The sequence below is a fragment of the Amia ocellicauda genome, chromosome 23 (genome assembly GCF_036373705.1).
Source record: "Amia ocellicauda isolate fAmiCal2 chromosome 23, fAmiCal2.hap1, whole genome shotgun sequence".
In the NCBI taxonomy this organism is placed as follows: domain Eukaryota; kingdom Metazoa; phylum Chordata; class Actinopteri; order Amiiformes; family Amiidae; genus Amia; species Amia ocellicauda.
Window position 1 is genome coordinate 19,193,605 of NC_089872.1, and position 19,678 is coordinate 19,213,282.

The window sequence follows — 19,678 nt, forward strand, 5'->3', positions numbered from 1 at the left end:
GAGTGACGAATCTGATAAACTCACAGCCAAAGACCAGAATCGTGTTCTGTCAAGGGGTTACAAAAGTGACAATTAAAACAGCGTTTAATAGCGAGAAGCCTTAAAAAAAGGGAAACATTAGCCAGGAACAGGTCAAAGTAGAATTTTCTATGAAGCACTCTCTCTAAAATAGAAAATAAGAATGAAGTTGTGTACAGATTGAATTATTTTCAAACATGCGTTTTTCTTTAAATTCAATCTGTCAGCCTAGTTCTACTCACCTCTTTTAATTCATACAATACTTTAAATCACAACACTCTTTAAACAAAGTAGGTAGAAGACTCCTCCACTTTTGGAGTGATCTGCACATCATAAGAACACGTCTGGTTGGGGTCCCTCCTAAGGAACAAGCCCACATGTACAAAATAAAAACCGGTGGGTTGCCAGTGCAGAATCCACATAAAACTACAATCCAGGTTGCATTCCACCAGATCTCAGATGCTCACCTTCCTTCTCAGACGCTTGAAATGGATGTGCAACTTGAACAAATCGGCCAGCTGGGGTCATCCAGGTGATGGAAGGCTTCTCAGGTTGTGCGGCGGTGAGGGCTTCTTTAACTGGCACTACTGGTGCAAGTTTGTCTGGTGCTTCTGCTTTGCCATGACTCTCCTGCTCCTCAAGGCCTCTGGACTGAAGGCCCGGATCCCAAAGTGGGAACAGCTGGAGTTTCCCCTTTACAGACTGAACGGTGCCACCAAGTGGTGACTGCCGCCATCTTTGTCCTGCATTCAACCAGCTTATCAAAGAAAATGGAACCCGTACCTTTCCCAACCCTTTCCCCATCCTAGCTGCCCTCCTTCATGGTACCGCTGCTGTGCTGCGGCCCTTTCACTGGATCAAAGATCAGATGACTGTACAGGATGCAAACACCTGCGTCATGTTCTTCACTGTCCCCAACATCGTGCTTTACCTCATCGCTGCAGTGTTGTCCGCTCGGCCGTGCAAGACGCCAGCAGCCGAACTCTGCATTGTTGTTTTAGGCGTCCGTTCATTTGATCAAACGAAGAGTCTGATCTATATGTATGACAATCTACAAAAGCGTTTTCTATCCTATCCCATTCACTTCGCAACATAATGTCCACTTGATCCAGACTGTGAATGGGAGTTGAGGACACAAGCCTGTCATGTTGAATGTTTTATCAAAGCTTTCAATAACATTTCACATATGAAAATGCCATCTTTCTTTGTATCAGTTAATTCAGTTTGATTTACTTCCCTCATTTATCCAAAACGATTGGAAATGTACCCTCTGGCAGTTTTCTCGTTTAGTTGGTTTTGATTTTCCTCGTACACTTAATTCTACATCTTCAGTGAATCTGTCTCACTATGGGCATTTTTTCGTCGGAGTTGGTTTGATCTCATTTTCTTTCATCACTTCTTAACATTCTCAACGGACCCCCTGACCCTTGAACCAACATTTTCTAACCCAAGTAACATTTGACTGCATTGCGTGCAGCACAGCATTGTGCAATCGAATGTCGTTCCCACAGTCTTCCCACGGTGAACATGTTGCGACAGCAGTGGAAAGGGCAGAGGACAGAGCAAAGGCTGGGATTGTGAAGAAAGCTTCAGTGATCTTTCCAAAGAATGCGTCCTTTTTATTATTTACTTATTTATACTTCTATATGAAAAGAGGAAAGGACACAAAGCTTTTCATTTTCTGTGTGTGTTTTTAGCCAGTAGCTTATGTATCGATTCACCCCAGAATCAAGAACGACTGACTGAACTCATCCACTCCACCTCTCTCCCACAAACTTCAGATTTTATACATCTGTGATAAACGGAGAACAATAAAATGGCACCGTCTGCAGGTCTATAATAACACTTTATTGCTGTTTCCATACAAATAGCCCCATAGGATGAAACGATGAGCTTTGAGTGTTACAGCTTTACCTATTGTCACCAGCCAAACCACCCAAAAACACTTAAGACACTGAAGACCAGTCCCATAAGGCAGTGAAACACAGAGCTTAAAAAACTGACTCGGGAAAGAGGAATTGCGACTCCCGGGCCGAGCGTGGGCCGGTGCCGGAGCAGAGAGATGCTGTGAAACAGACGTCTGCACAGCCCCGGCCCCCGGATGGAACAACACTCACCGGTGGTGCAATTTCTCTCCTGCGCTGCTGTGACTGGGTGGCTGTCCTTGCCTCAGCTACAGTCACTCCATGAATGTTAGTTCTCGTTGTTCTGCTCACTGATTGGCCAGGCACCAGGCAGCAGCATTCTGGAACATGGTGAGCCAGGGCGAGGGCGTCAGGGCTGCCCCGAAGGACGCCGGGGCCCAGGGCCACTGCCAAGACAGCACCGCCCGCTCCGGGTGCGGCATCATGGCCAGGTGACGCCCGTCCGCAGAGCACAGCCCGGCCAGACCCTGCGGGGAGCCGTTGGGGTTCAGGGGGTACCGCTCCGTGGGGGAGCCGGCGTCGTCTACGTAGCGCAGGGGAGCCAGGGACCCGGAGAGCAGGCGCTGCAGGACTGACGGAGATCGGAACTGCATCAGGCCTGAGAGAGAGAGAAGAGACTGAGGGTGAGAAGAAAAGGGCTGGGGAAGGAGGGTAAATTCAAGAAGATAAAAGAGTCGTGTATGACACAAAGGCCAGAGAAGAGCCTACAAATCAAAAGAGAGAGAAGAGATTGAGAGGAAAACAAATAGTAACAAAGGGCACAAGAATGGAAGAGGAAAAACTGAGGGAGAACCAGGGAGGAGGGGTGCAAAGAGAGACAAGTAAGACGGCATGGCTCACCCTCTCCGTGTGCCACCCACACTCCCAGCGTGGAGCCCTCCATGCCCCGCAGCATGAGAGCGGGTGAGGGCAAGATCGCCAGGCTGACGAACCGGGACTCAAACCGGCCCGATTTGTTATGATTCAGAACCACACCGGGACCTGCGAGGAGCAGTGGACAGGACAGAGGACATCAAGGACCGCTGTGGGGCCAAGCCACCGGGCATCGAGTAACTAGGACTCGGACGGACAGGCAGAGATGGTACCTTCACAGGCGCCGTCCTCAGTCTCCACCCCCACCCAGCCCAGCAGTGCCATGAGCTGACAGCCGTTACACACCCCCAGGCTGAAGCTGTCCTGGCGCCGGCGGAACCCCTCGAACTGCGCCCGAGCGCGGGGGTTAAAGGTCACCGTGGCGGCCCATCCTGGAGAGAGAGAGGGGAAAAAAAAGCGAACAAAAGTTGAAATCCTCCACCGACCCGCCAGGATCAGTCGGCGCACACCCATCGACAGCTCGGTCCTCTGGCAGTACCTTTAGCTGAGCCCAGGACGTCCGCGTAGCTGAAGCCGCCCACAAAGACGACGCCCCGGAACGGGTCGAGGGTTGCCGAGCCGGAACACAGGTCCTGCATGGTCACATCCCACACCTGGGGAGGGAGAATTAAAAGGTTCCTGCGATCAGACACACACACCAACACTGCCCACAGACACACAGCACAGTGGAGGTGTGCGAATGTGTGCTGATTCAAAGTCTTCAAAATCATGAAAGGCATCAACCACATCAAACCAGAGGAGCTTTTCCAGATCAGCAGGGACACACGCACCCGGGACACAAATGGAAATTGGGCTTCAAGGCATTCAAGACAGAAAACAGGAGACACTTCTTCACACAGAGAGGCGTCACAATCTGAACAAACTCCCCAGCGATGTGGCTGAAGAGACAATTTGGGAACATTCAAAAACAGACTGGATAGGATCCTTGATCACTTAGTTATTAATGGACACCAAACGAGCACGATGGAGCACTTTCTCATGTTCTTATGTTGTGTGCGCGCGCATACACTGCAGGACATACCTCGAACCCAGACATCCATAGAGCGGCTGCCATCTCTCGGTCTCCATTGCTTCCCTCCTCTCGCACCACCGCCACTCGCGGGCGTCCCTGGGCTGGGCAGACACACGGACCGTGAGCACAGAGGGACAGAAACATCTGAACACTTCATCTGAATGCACCTCAGGCCTCTCTAGGACCACATTTAAAATGTTTGATTGGTGTTCCCAGTAGTTAGAAATTCAGCGCGATTTAGGGTTACACTGGGCTTCGTCTAATATCAAAAAGCAAGGCCAACGTAGAGCGTATAGCAAATACTGAACCTACAGCTTCCACGTTCTCACCCAGGTCTTTGAGGACGGCCGGGGTCTGCACAGGGTCAAAGGTCAACTTGTAGCTGGGGGCTGTACGACTGGCCAGTCCCTCCTCTTCCTGCTGAACACACTGCGGATTGGCCTGCAGCCTCTCCAACTGGAAGCTGGTGGACTCCCATAATGCCCTGAGGCTGGGCAGAGGCTCCTTCAGGACTTCCTGTCCAGCCACACTCACCCTGACCTGGAAGAGAAACACAGTCACGGCTCAGAGAGGGGTCAAGGGCATGCCTGGCTGAAAAAAAACAGAGTGCGGTATTCTGGAGTCCGATATGGAGATCAGCTGGCACATCTTTAAAAGTCTTAGATATCTGCCATGAATGTGTTTCCGGTGTCAATCCTGAAACCACCCCAGTGCCATGTGACTCAGTCAGCTCAGGAGGCTGGCTTCTTACACTGGGGCTGAGTTACACAGGTGTGGCAGTGCGGAGTAGTGGTGGAGTAGCGGAGGGGACTCTAAGGTCATGGGGCCGCGTCGGGACTCACCCAGGACTCGGGTCCAAACCCGCAGGTCCGGCCAATCCTGTGGCAGGTCAGCCCGGCATCGGTGTAGCTCTGACACACCTGAGCCACGCTGGACTCGGACACCTCCAGAACCAGACCCAGCTCCTCTGAGAACAGGACCTCCAGCACTGAGAGAGAGAGAGAGAGAGGGGGGGAGGAAGATCAGGTACAGATGGAGGCAGTTCTGGGTGAACTTTTGTACATGTTTATTTTTAAGAGGAATGGAAGAGCATACAAATGAAAAGGGGGAGAGACAGACGGGACACCAGGCTGGCAGAGTCGCACTCACCTCCGGGGCCCCCCAGGGAAAGGTCCACTTCTATCCCACGATTCCCTGCAAAGGCCATCTCCAGCAGGCAGGAAATGAGCCCCCCATCGCTGACATCATGTCCTGCGCTGATCAGAGAGTCTGCCCACCATAATAAGAAACAAGGTCAGAGGTCACTCAGAGAGAAGAGGCTGTGAACCCCTCATTGTGGGGTTAAAGAAACATTGCCTCCATGTGGGGAGGGGGAGATGGAGGGATGACAAGTCCGATGTGGAGAGAGAGAGAGAGACAGACTCACCTTGCAGCAGGCTCTGGGTGCTTTCAAAGCAGGCCACCAGGCTCTGGGGTCGGTCCAGGTCCGGGGCACTGTCACCCAGTTGGGAGAAGCACTGAGCCAGGGCGGTGCCACCCAGCCGCCACTGCCCCGCCGTCACCGGGATGTACAGCAGCACGCCTGGTAGAGAGAGGGATGTTGACTTTCTCTCTCTAACAAAGCTAGACACGTCCTCAAACGCAGGATTCACCGTGCCGCCCTGAGCGCGCAGCACCAGCCCCACCACTCAACTGTCAACCTCACCTTTGCCCTCAGGGTCCTTGAGGTCAGGGGTCACGGTGGCTGTGATGTCAGGGCAAACTGCATAGACTGAGATCACCAGAGCACCTGAGAGAGAGAGAGAGATTTCTACAGATCATTCTGAAAGACAAACAGAGGCACAGACACCCAGAACCACATGGGGGAGCGGACGGACGGAAGGTTGGACAACCCTCTCACCTGGCGCCTTCACGGTCTCCCTCCCCACACGCGCCGCCATGCTCAGAGAGTCCTTGCCCCCATCCACGGCCACGCCCAGCTGCGCCATGACATCACACATGGCCTGACACGCCTCCCACAGCGCTGCGCCCTCGCCTGGTAGCTTTGCCGCCCACATCCAGTTCCCACTACACTTCACATCCTGGTGGGTTACGGGGGACAAGAGAGACAGCGACACTTAACACACAAACTCAACTATGGCCAGAGTTCTTGGGCTCAGGTCAGAGGTGTCTCACCCTGAGCGCAGACACTTGCGCGAACACCAGGTTGGTGAGCGCCTCCCCCACCGCCATGCGGGCCCCAGCCGCGGCCGACACCAAGCCCTTGACCGGCTGCTCCCCCACCGCGGTCGCCGCCCCCACGCGGCTGAAGGGAGACAGTGCTACCACGGCCACGTCGGCCAGGGGCGTGTGCAGAGGACCGACACACTGCTGCTGGGCCACCAAGCCCGTCACTGAGCGGTCCACCTGCAACAGACGCGGGGAAAGAGAGCAGTCACAAAGCCATTCACCGGGGGAGATGGAGAGAGAGAGAGGTAGGAAGAGCTGGGGACAGGGACTGTGAGAGCGCTGACCTTGTTGGTGAGATATCGTTTGCTGGCTACCGCCGGCAGCCGCAACACTCGCTCCAGAGCCTCGCGCACCGACAGGTCGTTGGGCAGCGTCAGTGCCTGGAGGTCAGGCTTCACCCGCTCAAAAACAAACTCCTGACGGGGAGGGGAACAGACACGGTGACCGTCTGGACGAGTAGAGCAGGGCCCCAACCCGAACTGGTTCCCTAGGCAGTGGCGCAGATGTGCCGAGACCCTCTCACCTTCTGTGGCATCTTCCCCAGGACCCAGTCCAGCTGCAGGTCTACTGGATGCCGTGTCCCGTCTCCCCCGGACTCTGGCTCAGCACGGTCGTCCACCAACACGATCTGCCGGGGACGATACAGAGTCAAACAGACGGACGGACAGACACAAAGAGTGCGAGAGACTGACAGAAGGACAAGACCAGCTCAAAACCGTGACACTCACAGACACACCTGAACACACAAACCACGACTGAACAGACCTTGCCGTCGCCGGTAATCGTCCCCACAAAGTCCAGGGGACACTTTTCCCGGTCGCACACCTTCTGCAGGAAGTCACGGTCCGAAGGGCGAACCAACAGGGCGTTACTCTCCTGGTACTCCGCCCCCCAGATCTCCAGCACACTGAGAGTGGGGTCTGCGGTCTGAAAGAGAAAGAGAGAGAGAGAGAGGAGAAGAGATCAGCCAACGGAGAGCGGGCGATTTGTGTGCGTGAGAGAAACAGAGGGAGAGAGGGAGACTCACCTTGAACCTGCTGGTGTAGATGACCGCCCCTGCCGGCTCACTCAGCTCCTTCAGGACATTGCCTGGACATGGGAAACAGAGAGGACATCACACTGACAGCCCCTCATTCAGTGCGAGGAACACCGAGACCCCCATAAACCTCCCCCCACCCACATCACGTCGGCAGATGCCACTACATCTGCTCCAGGAGGGACAGAGGGTCTACGTGTCGTTCCTGGAGACCGGAGCCCCCCACACCGGGCGGCAGTGTGCGTCTTGCAGTGCGTGTGCCGGCTCACCGTTCCCCCCGGCCCCCTGGTCGTGGATGCTGCACACGGGGTTCCCGGCCCGGCGTTCGATGCAGGCCCGCAGCGCCCGGTTCATCTTCTGCTCCATCTCGGCGTCGCCACGCTGCACGGCGCCGAAGTCCAGCTCACTGGCATTGTCACCCTGTACCTGGACAGAGAGAGGGAGGGAGGGAGAGAGAGAGAGAGAGAGAGAGTGTGAGTAAGTAGGCTAAGGAACAAATGGAGGTGAGTTTAAGTTGCTGTCAACCTTTTCAGAGAGAGAGAGAGACCAGGGTGAGCTTATACCTGTATGGAGGAAGCTGCTCCTCCACCCACACCAATCCTGTACACAGGACCCCCCATCTTCACCACCTCCATTCCTGAGAGAGAGACGGGGAAAAGGAGGGAGAGAGAGAAGGAAACCGTACATCAGCTAGTTGAAACTGACCCCTTGTTCCTGCCTACGAACGCTGCATCGGCACAACTGGAGAGGGGAGGGGCATTCACATGGAAGAAGCGAGAAAGATGGAGGGAGGGGATGTGTTTTGACACGGTGAGAGATTAGAGTCGACCGTCACTCAACACCAAGCTCCTCTGCTCTCATCCCACCTGGTTTCGCTCCCTCTTTCTCAACGTGCTGCTCCTCGATGGAGCCGATTCCCCCGCTGAACATAATGGGTTTGATCCACTCCCGCCTCTCACCGCTGGGAAGCTGCATCCCGAAAGACCGGGCAAAGCCTGGAGGGACGGAGAGAGAGAGAGAGATGGAGGTGAGATAACAGAGCGTGGGTGGCCCTTATGAACCGTTCCATAAACACAGGGCAGATGGGCGGGCAGGGAGGGTACCTGCCAGGACGGGCTCCCCGAATTTGTTCCCGTAGTCAGACGCCCCGTTGCTGGCCTCAATAGCAATCTGCAGGGGCGGGGCAAAATTAGGGGGGTACACCCAAGCACCCTCCTCCCATGGCAAGGCATAACCTGAGAGAGAGAGAGAGAGAGTTGCAGGTTGGTGGGAAGATCCCATTTGTAGGTTGATGGGCGGACAGGCGACTAAGGTCAGGTGATGGGTTAGCCGGACAGGACGGGTATCAGAGGACAGAACGGGCAGGGCGCCTCACCAGGGATGTGCAGGTTGCCGAAGCAGTACCCCGCTGTGCCAGCAATGACATGAGCGCCACGGCCTGTGCTCTGGACGTCCCGGATACGCCCCCCTGTGCCTGTGGTGGCGCCGCTGAACGGAGCAACACCTGGAGGGGGAGAGAGAGAAAGAGTGGACTCCAGCCTTCAGACGGGAACAGAGGGCAAGACAGACGACAGAGGGAGGCACTGGGTACAGCTGGGTCTGCGTGCGCCTGACTGACAGACCTGTGGGGAAGTTGTGCGTCTCAGCGGTGAAGATGACGTGCCGCGTGGCGGGGAGGCGGCGGTACGGGCCGGCCTGGGTCGGGTCGTCGGGGTACAGACATTCCACCTCCTGGCCTTGGATGCCACTGTGGAAGCACCGACAGAGTTAACCTCACAGGGAGGCGGACAATCACAGTCACAATCACGCCCCCAGCCTGTACCCCACACTACCCCGCCGCACCCCCAGCTCCAGCCCGGCAACTCACCTGCTGTTGTCACAGAACATGATGACGTTGTTCGGGTTGCTGTGGTGCTGGGTTCCCATAATGAGGCTGAAGAGGGTCCCTTCCTGTTCCTGCCCATCGATGGTCACGTGACCTCTGAAGAACCAATGGCGGCTGTGCTCGCTGTGGGGGCAGGGCAGAGAGACGGGGCCGGTTAATTCACGCCAAGGCTCACCGAGCAGCTGCCGGACAACAACCACACTACTGTATTTGTGTAACACATGCACATGCCCATCCCACCCCCCCTCCCACGGACCTGTTGGACTGCGCCAGGTCGAAGCACTCCACGCTGGTGGGGTTTCTGCGGACCCTCTGGAACAGCGCAGTGTAATAGTCCAGATCCCAACTGTCGAAGGCCAGCCCTGCAGCAGCAACACACCGGCATCCATGTTATTGACAACAAACACACACTGCTGAGCCCCAGTGAGGGAGTAGAGCTGTAGGCCTCAAACTCTGGGCCTATAGTAACCCTTTACATTACAGCCATGTTCTGAATAATTTATTTGGCTACATATATGAGTTATAATTGCTTAATTTAAGCTTTATAATTACTGTCAGCTGTTCCTGTTTGGATAAGGATCTATCGAGTTAACTGGGCTACCACAGCCCAGACACTAGAGGTCACAATAAGACCTACAGAGGCTGCTTTCTAATCCGATTCCCAGCAGTTTCACTGGAGAGTTTGCTCTGGAGAAAAAAACACCCATCCTCATCTTTACCCACAATGCCTCAGCACACAGGCTGGGGAAACTCGTGATCCCATGAACACACTAATTATCTTGTGACTTCTACAGCAATCCGATATAATTAAGCACCTTGTAATCAATTTAAACATCATCTGTGCTCTCGGACACAAGAGAGAAAGTCCAATATGAAGAGATAAACAGTCTAACAGGAGATAGTCCAGCAGTGCTGTGATTGGTCAACTCCTCCTTCATGCGCCTTTATGTCCTCATGCCCAATTGGTTGGCCAGTTTGACCCTCCTTAACCCTGCTGCCCTTACCCAGCTCCTGATTGGCTCTCTCCAGGGCGGCGCGCCCCTCTTTTAGAATGTCCACTTCGAACACAGCCTGTGGGCGTGTCTCCACAGCGAAGGACGTGATTGGCTGCGAGTAGACACACTCAGTCATCCTGTCAAACAGGGAGGCCACCAGACTATCCATCTCTCCGTCCGTCAGCTTTCTGCTCTGTCCATCCCTGGGCTGCAGGGGACGGGATAAGTAATAAATACTTTGAGCCCAGCACTAAAACTGTTGATCATTCAAGATTCAAGAACTTCATTAAGTCGTCCTCAGCCCGCAGGGGGCGCTGTGTCTCTGTACCTTGATGAGGACCCGGTGGGAAATCTCCACACGGGTGACCTCTCTCAGTCCCACGCTGCCACAGATGGACACGGCGTTGGTGGACCAGGCCGTGGAGAAGTTCAATCTGCAGAGAGAGAGAGAGAGACATAGAGACAAAGAGAGAGATGGGGGTTAAAGTTTCTGGCAGGGCAGCTCATGCTCTCTTCTGCCTCCTGACACGCACACCTGCACTCCTCCCCTCACCTGGGTCCGATTTCCACTAGCCTCCCTTCCCCCTTCACGCTGAGGAACGGCTGCTCCCTCACGGCGCTGGGGTCCAGGCCCGGGCTGAACAGCCACTGCAGAATGCGCTTCTGCTCAGCACTGGGGGGCTCCAACCCTGAGGAGGAACAGGGGGCATTAGCGGAGTGGGAGGGGGCCGCTGCAGAGACTCCGGGACACTCAGCTGCAACTCCAGTGGCTCAACACCAAATCCTGGAGCTCCGTCACTTGGAGGTCAATGCTACCCCCTCCCAAATCTCTGACTCCATGCTCCCTCTTCTTTTTTGTTTATTGCTCCTTTTCTCCTCTCCCTCTGCCACCCTCCCCTCACCGGTCCACTCCACGTTGTAGCAGGCCTCGGTCAGGAAGTCCGTGTCCGGGTGGAGCTGGGCGGCTCTCTGCAAGCTCCGCCCCCTCTCTGGCTCGCTCCTGTAGAACTGCAGCACGGCCATGGTGATCCGACCTGGAAACAAACCAGCCGAGTCAGAACCTCAACACACTGCGCCACCGAAGGGAGGGAGAGAGAGAGAGAACACTGCGGCCCCAGGACAGCTTTTGTTCTGGACTGACCTCACGTGTCTCTGAGAGGATTGCAACATACCGATGGACAGATCATTAACAGAGGGGTCAATAGAGAAGTAGCGGCTCTGTGGCAAAGTCCAGTTACAGAGGAGAGTGGACAGAGGTGGAAGGGGGTCTGGGATAGAAGGAGGAACAGATAGAGAGATAGAGTGGAAACAGAGAAGGGTTTGCAGACAGAGAGAGGATGAGATTGATTAATCACACGGTGAACCTAACAGACTGGCTGTGTGGGTCACAAGACTTTAGGCAGGCACGGGGTTGCACACAAACAGACACACTTTATACAGATACGCACACAGATGCACTAGACACACATATAGAGACACACAATACATACACTCGCACCCAGAGACACAATTATACAGACACACGAGTTATATGCATATCAAATATATTCTAATCAGAGGGTAATAGGAATCTGGAACAAGAACTGAAGCTAGGATCCTTCAAGAAACAGCCCGATAGCGATTATCAGTGCATGCAAACAACTTTTTGTGGCCTCCTATCTCTGACTTTTAATATGACCTCAAGTGTTGCTGCAGAGACCTAGTGACAGAAATCAATAACTTGAACTCCTATTGGTGGTCAAACCTGCCACAGACTCTTAACACAAACAGTCCCTAAAAACACGGCGATCTTGCCGTCCAGCCTCGCCTTACATACAAAAGTAAAATAAATTAATTAATTAATACATAAAGTTATACATCAAATCCCGCCAGCCATGCATCCTACTTCCAAGTGCTTATGGGGGATTTGGGGGGTCGCACAGCAGCGGTGCAGACCCGGGTCTCAGGCCAGCTGTGCAAAGCTGCAGGTGAGCATAAAGTTTCTATAATACATTTTGCACGAAACAGGCAGCAGTGCAAGTTTCAAATGACCAAGTAATAATAATCATAATCATAATAAAAAGTTCCGTACTTATCAGTCCGTAGCTCTCCCGCAGTTCAGCAGACTCTGTGTGGGTACCCGGAGCTCCCTCCGTTTCCACGTGTGGATATCCCGCTGCACTGCAAGTCTTCCGGGAACCTCCTCTGCGCATGCGCCGGATGAATGGTACCCGGAGCAATGCAGAAGGCAGCAGTAATCAAACACAAACCGCGTTACAACAATTAGAGGCGAAGAAGATGCTGCTAATGCGTGTCACACTTGTCACACTTGATCCAATATGACTTAATTCAAACGAACACACGATGTATTAGCACAGTACACAAACGAGCCGAACCCACCAATGGGAGCGCCGGGATTCTGCAGATCTGCGCGCAACTGCGGACATCTGCGCAACACGAACGCGTCCTGTGCGCACACGCGGAAGTGCTGCGTTGTTGACACGGTTGCCGGGAGGAGAGGACTGCGGCTCAGGACGTCTCTGCCGGCAAGAAAACACCCGGACTGTAACCCGCCAACGGTGCTTATTACATACCACACCTCTTGCAAATGAGACTAATTGTAGTTAAAATCCCAAACCAAAACTACTATTACTTACCTGTCAAATGTCTTGTTAAGGAATTGCAAGCCAGTCCTAGGGCTAGTGTGGATCAGTACAGACACGTTTATGTTGCGTCCTGGTACATGAGTGTTATGATCATAATACGTTCATAAGTTATTGTATTAATAAAGTAACGTGTCTTATATCTGGAGAATACGTTTTTCATGTGCACTGAGGTTGCTTAATTATTTATTTAAGTTTTGTTCTTAATACATCTATAAACGCCGTTTACCTACTACGTCATGTTGACTGTTATGGTCCCATTCCCGTTCCACAGCTAACTCGAGTTACATTATTATTATTATTATTATTATTATTATATATCTTGTCAGATACCTTATCCACGGTGACTTACAATTGTAACAATATATCACTATTTTTTACATACAGTAACCCATATATAAAACTGGGTATTTACTGGAGCAATGTTTATGTATTGTGCCTTGCTCAACAGTGTCCCCCACCTGGGATTGAACCCATAACCTGACCGATATCCCACACGACACCTCCAATCAGAAACCTAACCCCTCTGTTCACTTCCAGCCATGAGCGCTGACCAGGACAGTCGACGGCAGCCTTCGGACGTTTTAAACTGCACCCGTAAAGAGTTGCTGATGGGGTTGGAAAAGGCCCACAAGGCAGACATCCTGGCGTACAGCTCTGGGCACCTGAACCACAACAAGCTTCCTAAACTGACTGTGCCAAAGGCTAGCAATGCCGCCATATGGGAGAGTTCAAGAGCAAGTTCAAGAGCAGCAAACCTGACAAGTGGGCCTCAAGTCAGGTTGGGTCAGAAGTCAGTGGACGCTATGGCGAGGAGGATGAAAGAAACTCTGTGTGATTTCACTGCCAAAACCAGTTTGACCCCAGACGTCTGTCAATCCCCAGAGATGGAAGACCTTGGTCTGCACACAAAGAGAAGCACTCCACCTCGCACACATTTCAGAGCAAGGGAGTCCCTGGACCCATTTGAACTGCTACTGCTGAAACCCCAGAGGACCGAGGGGATCTCCACCGAGCGCAGCGGAAAGGACCAGTATCGGTTCACCCCGTCTCATCTCGCGGGCTTGACCAGAAAGGACCAGTTCAGACTGATGCAGGAGTTCGATAAAGAGGTCCTGAAGACCCAAGATCTGAAGGAGAGGAACGTAATGACTTGCCACAAGGCTGCCGAGCACCACGAGAGGAAACTGGCCCAGGTAGCTTTCTTTGTTCTGAAAGGTTATTGCACCAGCTTCCACTAGGAGGAGACCAAACACTAGGCAAGCAAGAGAAAGAGACTTCATTAGGGCAGACAAAGAGGGGAAAAGACAGTTATTCTTTTCCTATTCTTCAAACACAGGTGATGTTTCCTGTTTTAGATTATTATTAATACATGTTCTTCCATCTTTAAAAGTGGTAATCTGGTGTTAAACTGAATCTGTTGCCTTCATTCTGGCCTACGTTTTGAAAGGTTTCTTTTGTCCGTTTTTGTAAAATGTGATCAGATTCCTGATTAAATGAGTGTTGTTTTTCTAAGCGCTCTTGATGACGTCTGTACGTCTCTGAAACAGGAGCTGATGAGGGTCTCCGCGGCTGGTTGGTCGAGTTCCTCCCACATGAAGGTGTGCAGTGAGAGCTTCACCGACGTGTGTGACGCCTCACCAATCTTCAGGGAAATTTTGAAGGAAATTAAGGTATCTTTGAGGCAGCAGGAAGTTTGCGAATAAATAAAAGTAAATTGCCCTCTTTGTTTCTAACAAAAACAATGCAAACCGTTCCATCTCTTTTTTTCAGGTGGAGTACGACCTGTACCTCCATTCAGTCCTCGAAACCCAGCTTGAATGTCAGAATGAGGTAAACGGATTGTAATGTATTGTAATTGTGCGCTTAAAACAACACCGACACATAGATCAAAGATTGAGGACAGAGGTTTGATAATTAACCTCTGAACTTGCCAAAGAAAACGTGTCAGGACTTTCGATTTTGAGCATTTGTTTTTATCCTTATGTTACACTTTCACTCATGGAAGTCACTGCTGATGCCAATCCACGGCCTGGAGAACCGGACCGCCATGACACAGGAAGTGGAAAGAGCCAGACAGGAAGTCCAGAGACTGGGAGAGGCGGCAAAGAGAGCAGTGGAGGAGAACCAACAGTAAGATCAGTCTGATGAGACTTCAAGTTCAATGTTACTGGGCTTTAGTGAAAACCTGACACTCCCAGCCGGCCCATGCAGTCGTTATGTTATAGCACAGTCCAGCTTCTTTCTCCTTCTTCTGAATTCAGGGCACCTCCAAACTCCAATCTTAGATTTGTCTTTATAATTAACGCAGTGCAGTGTAAGTAAATATTACTTTAATGAGAATTATTCAAATCCAGGGAACTCTGCATCACTTGCTTTCGAAACATGACACATAAAAATTGTTAAATGTAATTCCACTTACAGCTATTTACTCTTTAAAGCTCATTATAATCATTATAATCACTTTAGCTGTCATTAATTACACAAATAAATGTATCCGTTTATAATGAATGTGTTTAAAAAGTACTTAACTGAAGCTTACCTGTTGAGAAAAACAATCTTTTGGAACAATTCACTTGAGCTTTCCGCTAATGAATTTTCAGAATATATAGCCCACTAAAGGTTGTGTTTTTTAAAATGGCTTTTGGCATGTTTTTCGCAAATGAACCATTAAAAAGCTTTAATTTGACTATTTGTTTCATGCTTCACAAATTTTTATTATCTCTTCTATTAATTTTTGCATCAGACTGAGGAACGAGTTGCAGATTGAACTATTAAAGACCGAGACCCTTGAAGACGAAGGCAAGTGATTTCCAATGAACTGACATTTTTATACACACATAATATCATAATATATATACAGATAACACATTCTGCTATGAATATTTATGGCAGGCAGTATAGGTTTAGTGTGCGTGTATTTTGTTTTCCTCTCTCGACTGGCGTTCTAATTAGTGTATTGTTTTTTTTCCCCCCTCAATGCCTATAAAATGGGGTGGAAGTTGGAGTTAGATATCAAGGGTTTGAGTAAAACTACCAAATGTTTACAGTAAGTTTGGATTCAGTCTTTGAGTGAAGCAAGGACCGGTTGTGATTCTCGAGTGACATCTTTCAGAAATCCCCCAGGAGCCGATAAAGACTGTTAAACAGAAGGATCGCACCCTGTCCATAATAGAGCGAGTTCAGCTACAGAGGCGCCAGGTGTCGGCCGTTTGGGAAGAGGTTCAAGCACTTGAGAGAGAAATCAAAGAGACGATGGTTCCCGCCGTCACCACCAGCACAACCGAGAGCTGCGTCAGAGATTCGGAGGTACTGGTTACACTCGTGATTTGAATCGATGTTGCTGCTTCCAGACCGGCCCCTCTGGGACACTTCCTGCTCCCACACCCCGCCGTACACCCGTTACACCGATCCCGCCGGAGTGCCGAGTGTTTTTCCCTCAAATGTGCCGTGTGCAGGACTGCATCAGTGCAGCTGCTATCGCGGTGGCTCTAAACAACATCTGTGTGATGAGCATTTGCATTGTTATTAGCTGCAAGTCTCTGGGCACACAAGCAGCCGAACAGGTACGGGCCTCCAGGAATCGGCAATGGCACTGTTCTAAAAATACCCGGCTTCCCAAAATCAGTCACACACAAATAGGACGGGTAATCATCAGTTTTTCATTTTAAACCAAGGTTAATCACAAACAGCCTCAATTTCAGCATGTGATGAAGAACCCATCTAAAGTGACATAACAAAGTCATATGTGTAGTACTGACTGTTGTGTGTGGTTAATTAATTTGGGTGCTTCTGACTGGAATTCACTGCCGGTTAAATTGACAGCCCTGTATTACTGGGACAGGTGTAGCCTCTTAAACAAAGGATATACACCGATCAGCCATAACATTATGAGCACTGACAGGTGAAGTGAATAACACTGATAATCTCGATATCATGGCACCTGTCAGTGGGTGGGATATATTAGGCAGCAAGTGAACATTTTGTCCTCAAAGTTGATTTGTTAGAAGCAGGAAAAATGGGCAGCGTAAGGATCTGAGCGACTTTGACAAGGGCCACATTGTGATGGCTAGACGACTGGGTCAGAGCATCTCCAAAACTGCAGCCCTTGTGGGGTATTCCCGGTCTGCAGTGGCAGTACCTATCAAAAGTGGTCCAAGGAAGGAAAAGCGGTGAACCGGCGACAGGGTCATGGGCGGCCAAGTGGTGAGCGAAGGCTGGCCCGTGTGGTCCGATCCAACAGACGAGCTACTGTAGCTCAAATTGCTGAAAAAGTGAATGCTGGTTCTGATAGAAAGGTGTCAGAACACACAGTGCATCGCAGTTTGTTGCGTATGGGGCTGCGTAGCCGCAGACCAGTCAGGGTGCCCATGCAGACCCCTGTCCACTGCCGAAAGTGCCTACAATGGGCACGTGAGCATCAGAACTGGACCACGGAGCAATGGAAGAAGGTGGCCTGGTCTGATGAATCACGAGTTCAAGGTGTTGACTTGGCCTCCAAATTCCCCAGATCTCAATCCAATCGAGCATCTGTGGGATGTGCTGGCCAAACAAGTCCGATCCATGGAGGCCCCACCTCGCAACTTACAGGACTTAAAGGATCTGCTGCTAACGTCTTGTGCCAGATACCACAGCACACCTTCAGAGGTCTAGTGGAGTCCATGCCTTGACGGGTCAGGGCTGTATTGGCCGCAAAAGGGGGACCTACACAATATTAGGCAGGTGGTCATAATGTTATGGCTGATCGGTGTATATTTCTTCTCCCTGGCTCTCTAAACAAAACAGGAATGTGTCTGAATCACATCACGCACAAAGCTTATTTACAGTTGGAGAAAAAACCTTTACACAATATCTTCCCATCGCATACGATTTGTGTCGTTCGTGTCGATGCACGTAAACGTTCGGTTTAACGATACGGTTTTCCATCTCCAGGCTGAAGTAACGAAGCTGCTGACCTCCAACGACCACCTGCAACGAGCGACACAAGTGAGTCTGCGAGCTGCTGTGCGTTTCTGTCCCTTCTCGGAGTCTCAGATCCTCATATGATCTAGAATAAGATTTCTAAAAAGCCTTAATACTTTGAAGTTTTATATACAAAGCTAAATAGGATCCCAGCCTCCCCTGTCAGAGTCGCTCATGGTGAGTGTACATCACCTCACTGATCTGGGCTCTGGTGGCATCTGTCACACAGACCTCACACACTGCTACCATTAATTGACAACTTTCCAGGACTCAGCTCTCAGACGGGTCCCACAGGTTTTTATCCAGAATACAATTTTGAAAAGCCGATCGATTTCCCTGGGATAGTTAACAGAGTGTTGACTGAAGCAATCGATAGATATCTATATATGCTTTTCCATTTATCTGAAGATGACCTGTAAACACACACACGAATGACTTATACAAGTTTTATTGTGGTCTGGAAAATATGCAAGTGCTGTTGGTAACATGTATTGATTTTATAGCAAAGCCTCCCTTTAGATGACACTCTTGATATTGTAAATACGGCTGTGTGAACTGAAGGCTGAAGATGGGCAGCGAATGATGGTGTTTAACCTTTATTGAAACGACATAATTGGACCCATTCTCCTCTTCTAGGACCTGGTAAATGGTACAGCTGAAGTACTGCGCAAGATGAAGATTAGCGCTGATATACAAGAGTAAGTATTATTAACATGACTGTATATAAATATATTCAATATACTTACAGCTGGTGTTATCTGACTGGTGTTTGATTGAATTTCAGGGAGCTCTGGACCCTGGCAAACAATGAGATTTGAGCAAAAGATGAGTTCTGTTCTGAAGCAATAAATAATTCATGCTACAATGTTGTTGTTGTGTTTAATGTTTCTGATTGAAGGCTCGGTACACAGACAGATAGACAGTCCAACAGTCTTTCAGCCAGGCCACAGTGTCACTGTTTTTATATTTTAGGAAAAGAGTTTGAACTCTGAGAATGTTGTTATGTACGGGATTGAAAAGGGCGTGCTTTGCGCATTGTCCAGCAGAGGTCTCTCTCCCTCTATAAAACCGCTGACTGTAGATCTGCAGAGAGAGGTAAACTGCGGCCTAAACCACAAACCTCGTCCTCAGGGGAGGGAAGGGGTCTCCGTCTGATCCCTGCGTGCTCTCCGTGAGCAAAGATTCACTATCGCCACACCCTGTACAGAGTTAATTGCAAGGTACCTATAAATCATAGCGTTTTTTTGTCCTTTAGGTGCCGTGTTGGGTAGCTGTGCCCCTAACGAAGGAGCTCTAATGCATAATAATTATCATTATTTCTCCCCATTTAGGTGTGTTAATGGAGGACACCTTCATATGTATAAGGAAACTATGAGTCGTGTATAAACATGTACAGTATCTCCGTAGCATAGTACAAAATGTGGTGAATTTCTATTAAAAAGCATATAATATGCAATAGTTTGTGTAAGGCGTAGAAAAGGAGCTATTTGTACGTTTTAGTTTTAAAAGCATCACTCCGTAAATCTCATATATCTCCAGGGGCCCTTGCATTGTTTAGACAGAAAACTTCATTATTATTGTTATATTGGTATTTTTCTTCACCCTGAGGGACAGTGTCTCACTTCGAGCCGAGCGGAGTCGACGCACACAACTCTTTGAGAAACCGTCTCCGCTCCAGCACTTAATTGTGTTGTCTGACAGGCCACCACCACACTGACAGCCCGATTTCAGGCTTCAACTCGCGCTCCCGAACTTGCACAGGGCAGCTGATGAGTCTAGTGGCCATCAGTGTCATTGTCAGCTCTGTCGGAGCTTTTCAATATCACCGCCCGTCCTGATCTGGAGGACGAAACTGCATTGTTATTGAAGTCGGATCAAAGATTCGGTGCACTTTCAACACGCCTGCCTCTGGCTGTCCCCATTACCGGCCTCCCGAATCTGAAGAGTGACAGGTCGGCGTCTGCCAGGGACTAATCATCCCGATTGTGTTTTCTGTCCAACAATGCCTACGCAGACACACACAACTGAGGACGAGTGTGGTAAACAAAAAAAACAATTGTCAAGTGACCAAAAATATAACCGTACAAAATGCTGCATCATG

At 50.5% G+C, this 19,678-nt stretch overlaps 2 protein-coding genes across 2 annotated transcripts; one reads left to right on the forward strand and one right to left on the reverse strand.

The window, feature by feature from the left end:
* Positions 1–1,845: 1,845 nt before the first annotated feature.
* pfas (phosphoribosylformylglycinamidine synthase) lies at positions 1,846–12,180 on the reverse strand. Its single transcript, XM_066696612.1, has 29 exons — positions 12,045–12,180; positions 10,876–11,007; positions 10,527–10,662; positions 10,302–10,407; positions 9,983–10,181; positions 9,235–9,340; positions 8,961–9,101; positions 8,716–8,840; positions 8,469–8,597; positions 8,197–8,328; positions 7,960–8,088; positions 7,657–7,730; positions 7,363–7,519; positions 7,085–7,146; positions 6,823–6,984; positions 6,581–6,685; positions 6,342–6,473; positions 6,004–6,234; positions 5,729–5,909; positions 5,534–5,617; positions 5,255–5,410; positions 4,978–5,097; positions 4,671–4,816; positions 4,158–4,368; positions 3,838–3,929; positions 3,295–3,409; positions 3,029–3,187; positions 2,784–2,924; positions 1,846–2,541 (listed from the first exon to the last, which is right to left on the reverse strand). Exons 1-29 carry the CDS (start codon positions 12,163–12,165, stop codon positions 2,231–2,233), a joined length of 4,095 nt encoding a protein of 1,364 aa, XP_066552709.1. The 5' UTR covers positions 12,166–12,180; the 3' UTR covers positions 1,846–2,230.
* A 260-nt stretch (positions 12,181–12,440) lies between these two features.
* On the forward strand, positions 12,441–18,442 carry LOC136718844 (uncharacterized protein C6orf118). The gene is made up of 10 exons (XM_066696613.1): positions 12,441–12,531; positions 13,156–13,811; positions 14,166–14,288; positions 14,389–14,448; positions 14,624–14,748; positions 15,362–15,417; positions 15,731–15,924; positions 17,548–17,601; positions 18,214–18,275; positions 18,362–18,442. The coding sequence occupies exons 2-10, from the start codon at positions 13,158–13,160 to the stop codon at positions 18,393–18,395; spliced, it is 1,362 nt and encodes a 453-aa protein (XP_066552710.1). The 5' UTR covers positions 12,441–12,531; positions 13,156–13,157; the 3' UTR covers positions 18,396–18,442.
* The last annotated feature ends 1,236 nt before the right edge of the window (positions 18,443–19,678 follow it).

Excerpts from the sequence above, each read along its gene's own strand:
- pfas (XM_066696612.1), bottom strand. The coding sequence starts at position 12,165 with ATGCGCAGAGGAGGTTCCCGGAAGACTTGCAGTGCAGCGGGATATCCA. Across the intron at positions 4,817-4,977 it reads TTCCCTGGGGGGCCCCGGAG|TGCTGGAGGTCCTGTTCTCA; the intron begins GTGAGTGCGACT and ends TCTCTCTCTCAG. Across the intron at positions 2,542-2,783 it reads GTGGGTGGCACACGGAGAGG|GCCTGATGCAGTTCCGATCT; the intron begins GTGAGCCATGCC and ends TCTCTCTCTCAG.
- LOC136718844 (XM_066696613.1), top strand. The coding sequence starts at position 13,158 with ATGAGCGCTGACCAGGACAGTCGACGGCAGCCTTCGGACGTTTTAAAC. Across the intron at positions 14,449-14,623 it reads AGCTTGAATGTCAGAATGAG|TCACTGCTGATGCCAATCCA; the intron begins GTAAACGGATTG and ends CACTCATGGAAG. Across the intron at positions 14,749-15,361 it reads GCAGTGGAGGAGAACCAACA|ACTGAGGAACGAGTTGCAGA; the intron begins GTAAGATCAGTC and ends TTTTTGCATCAG.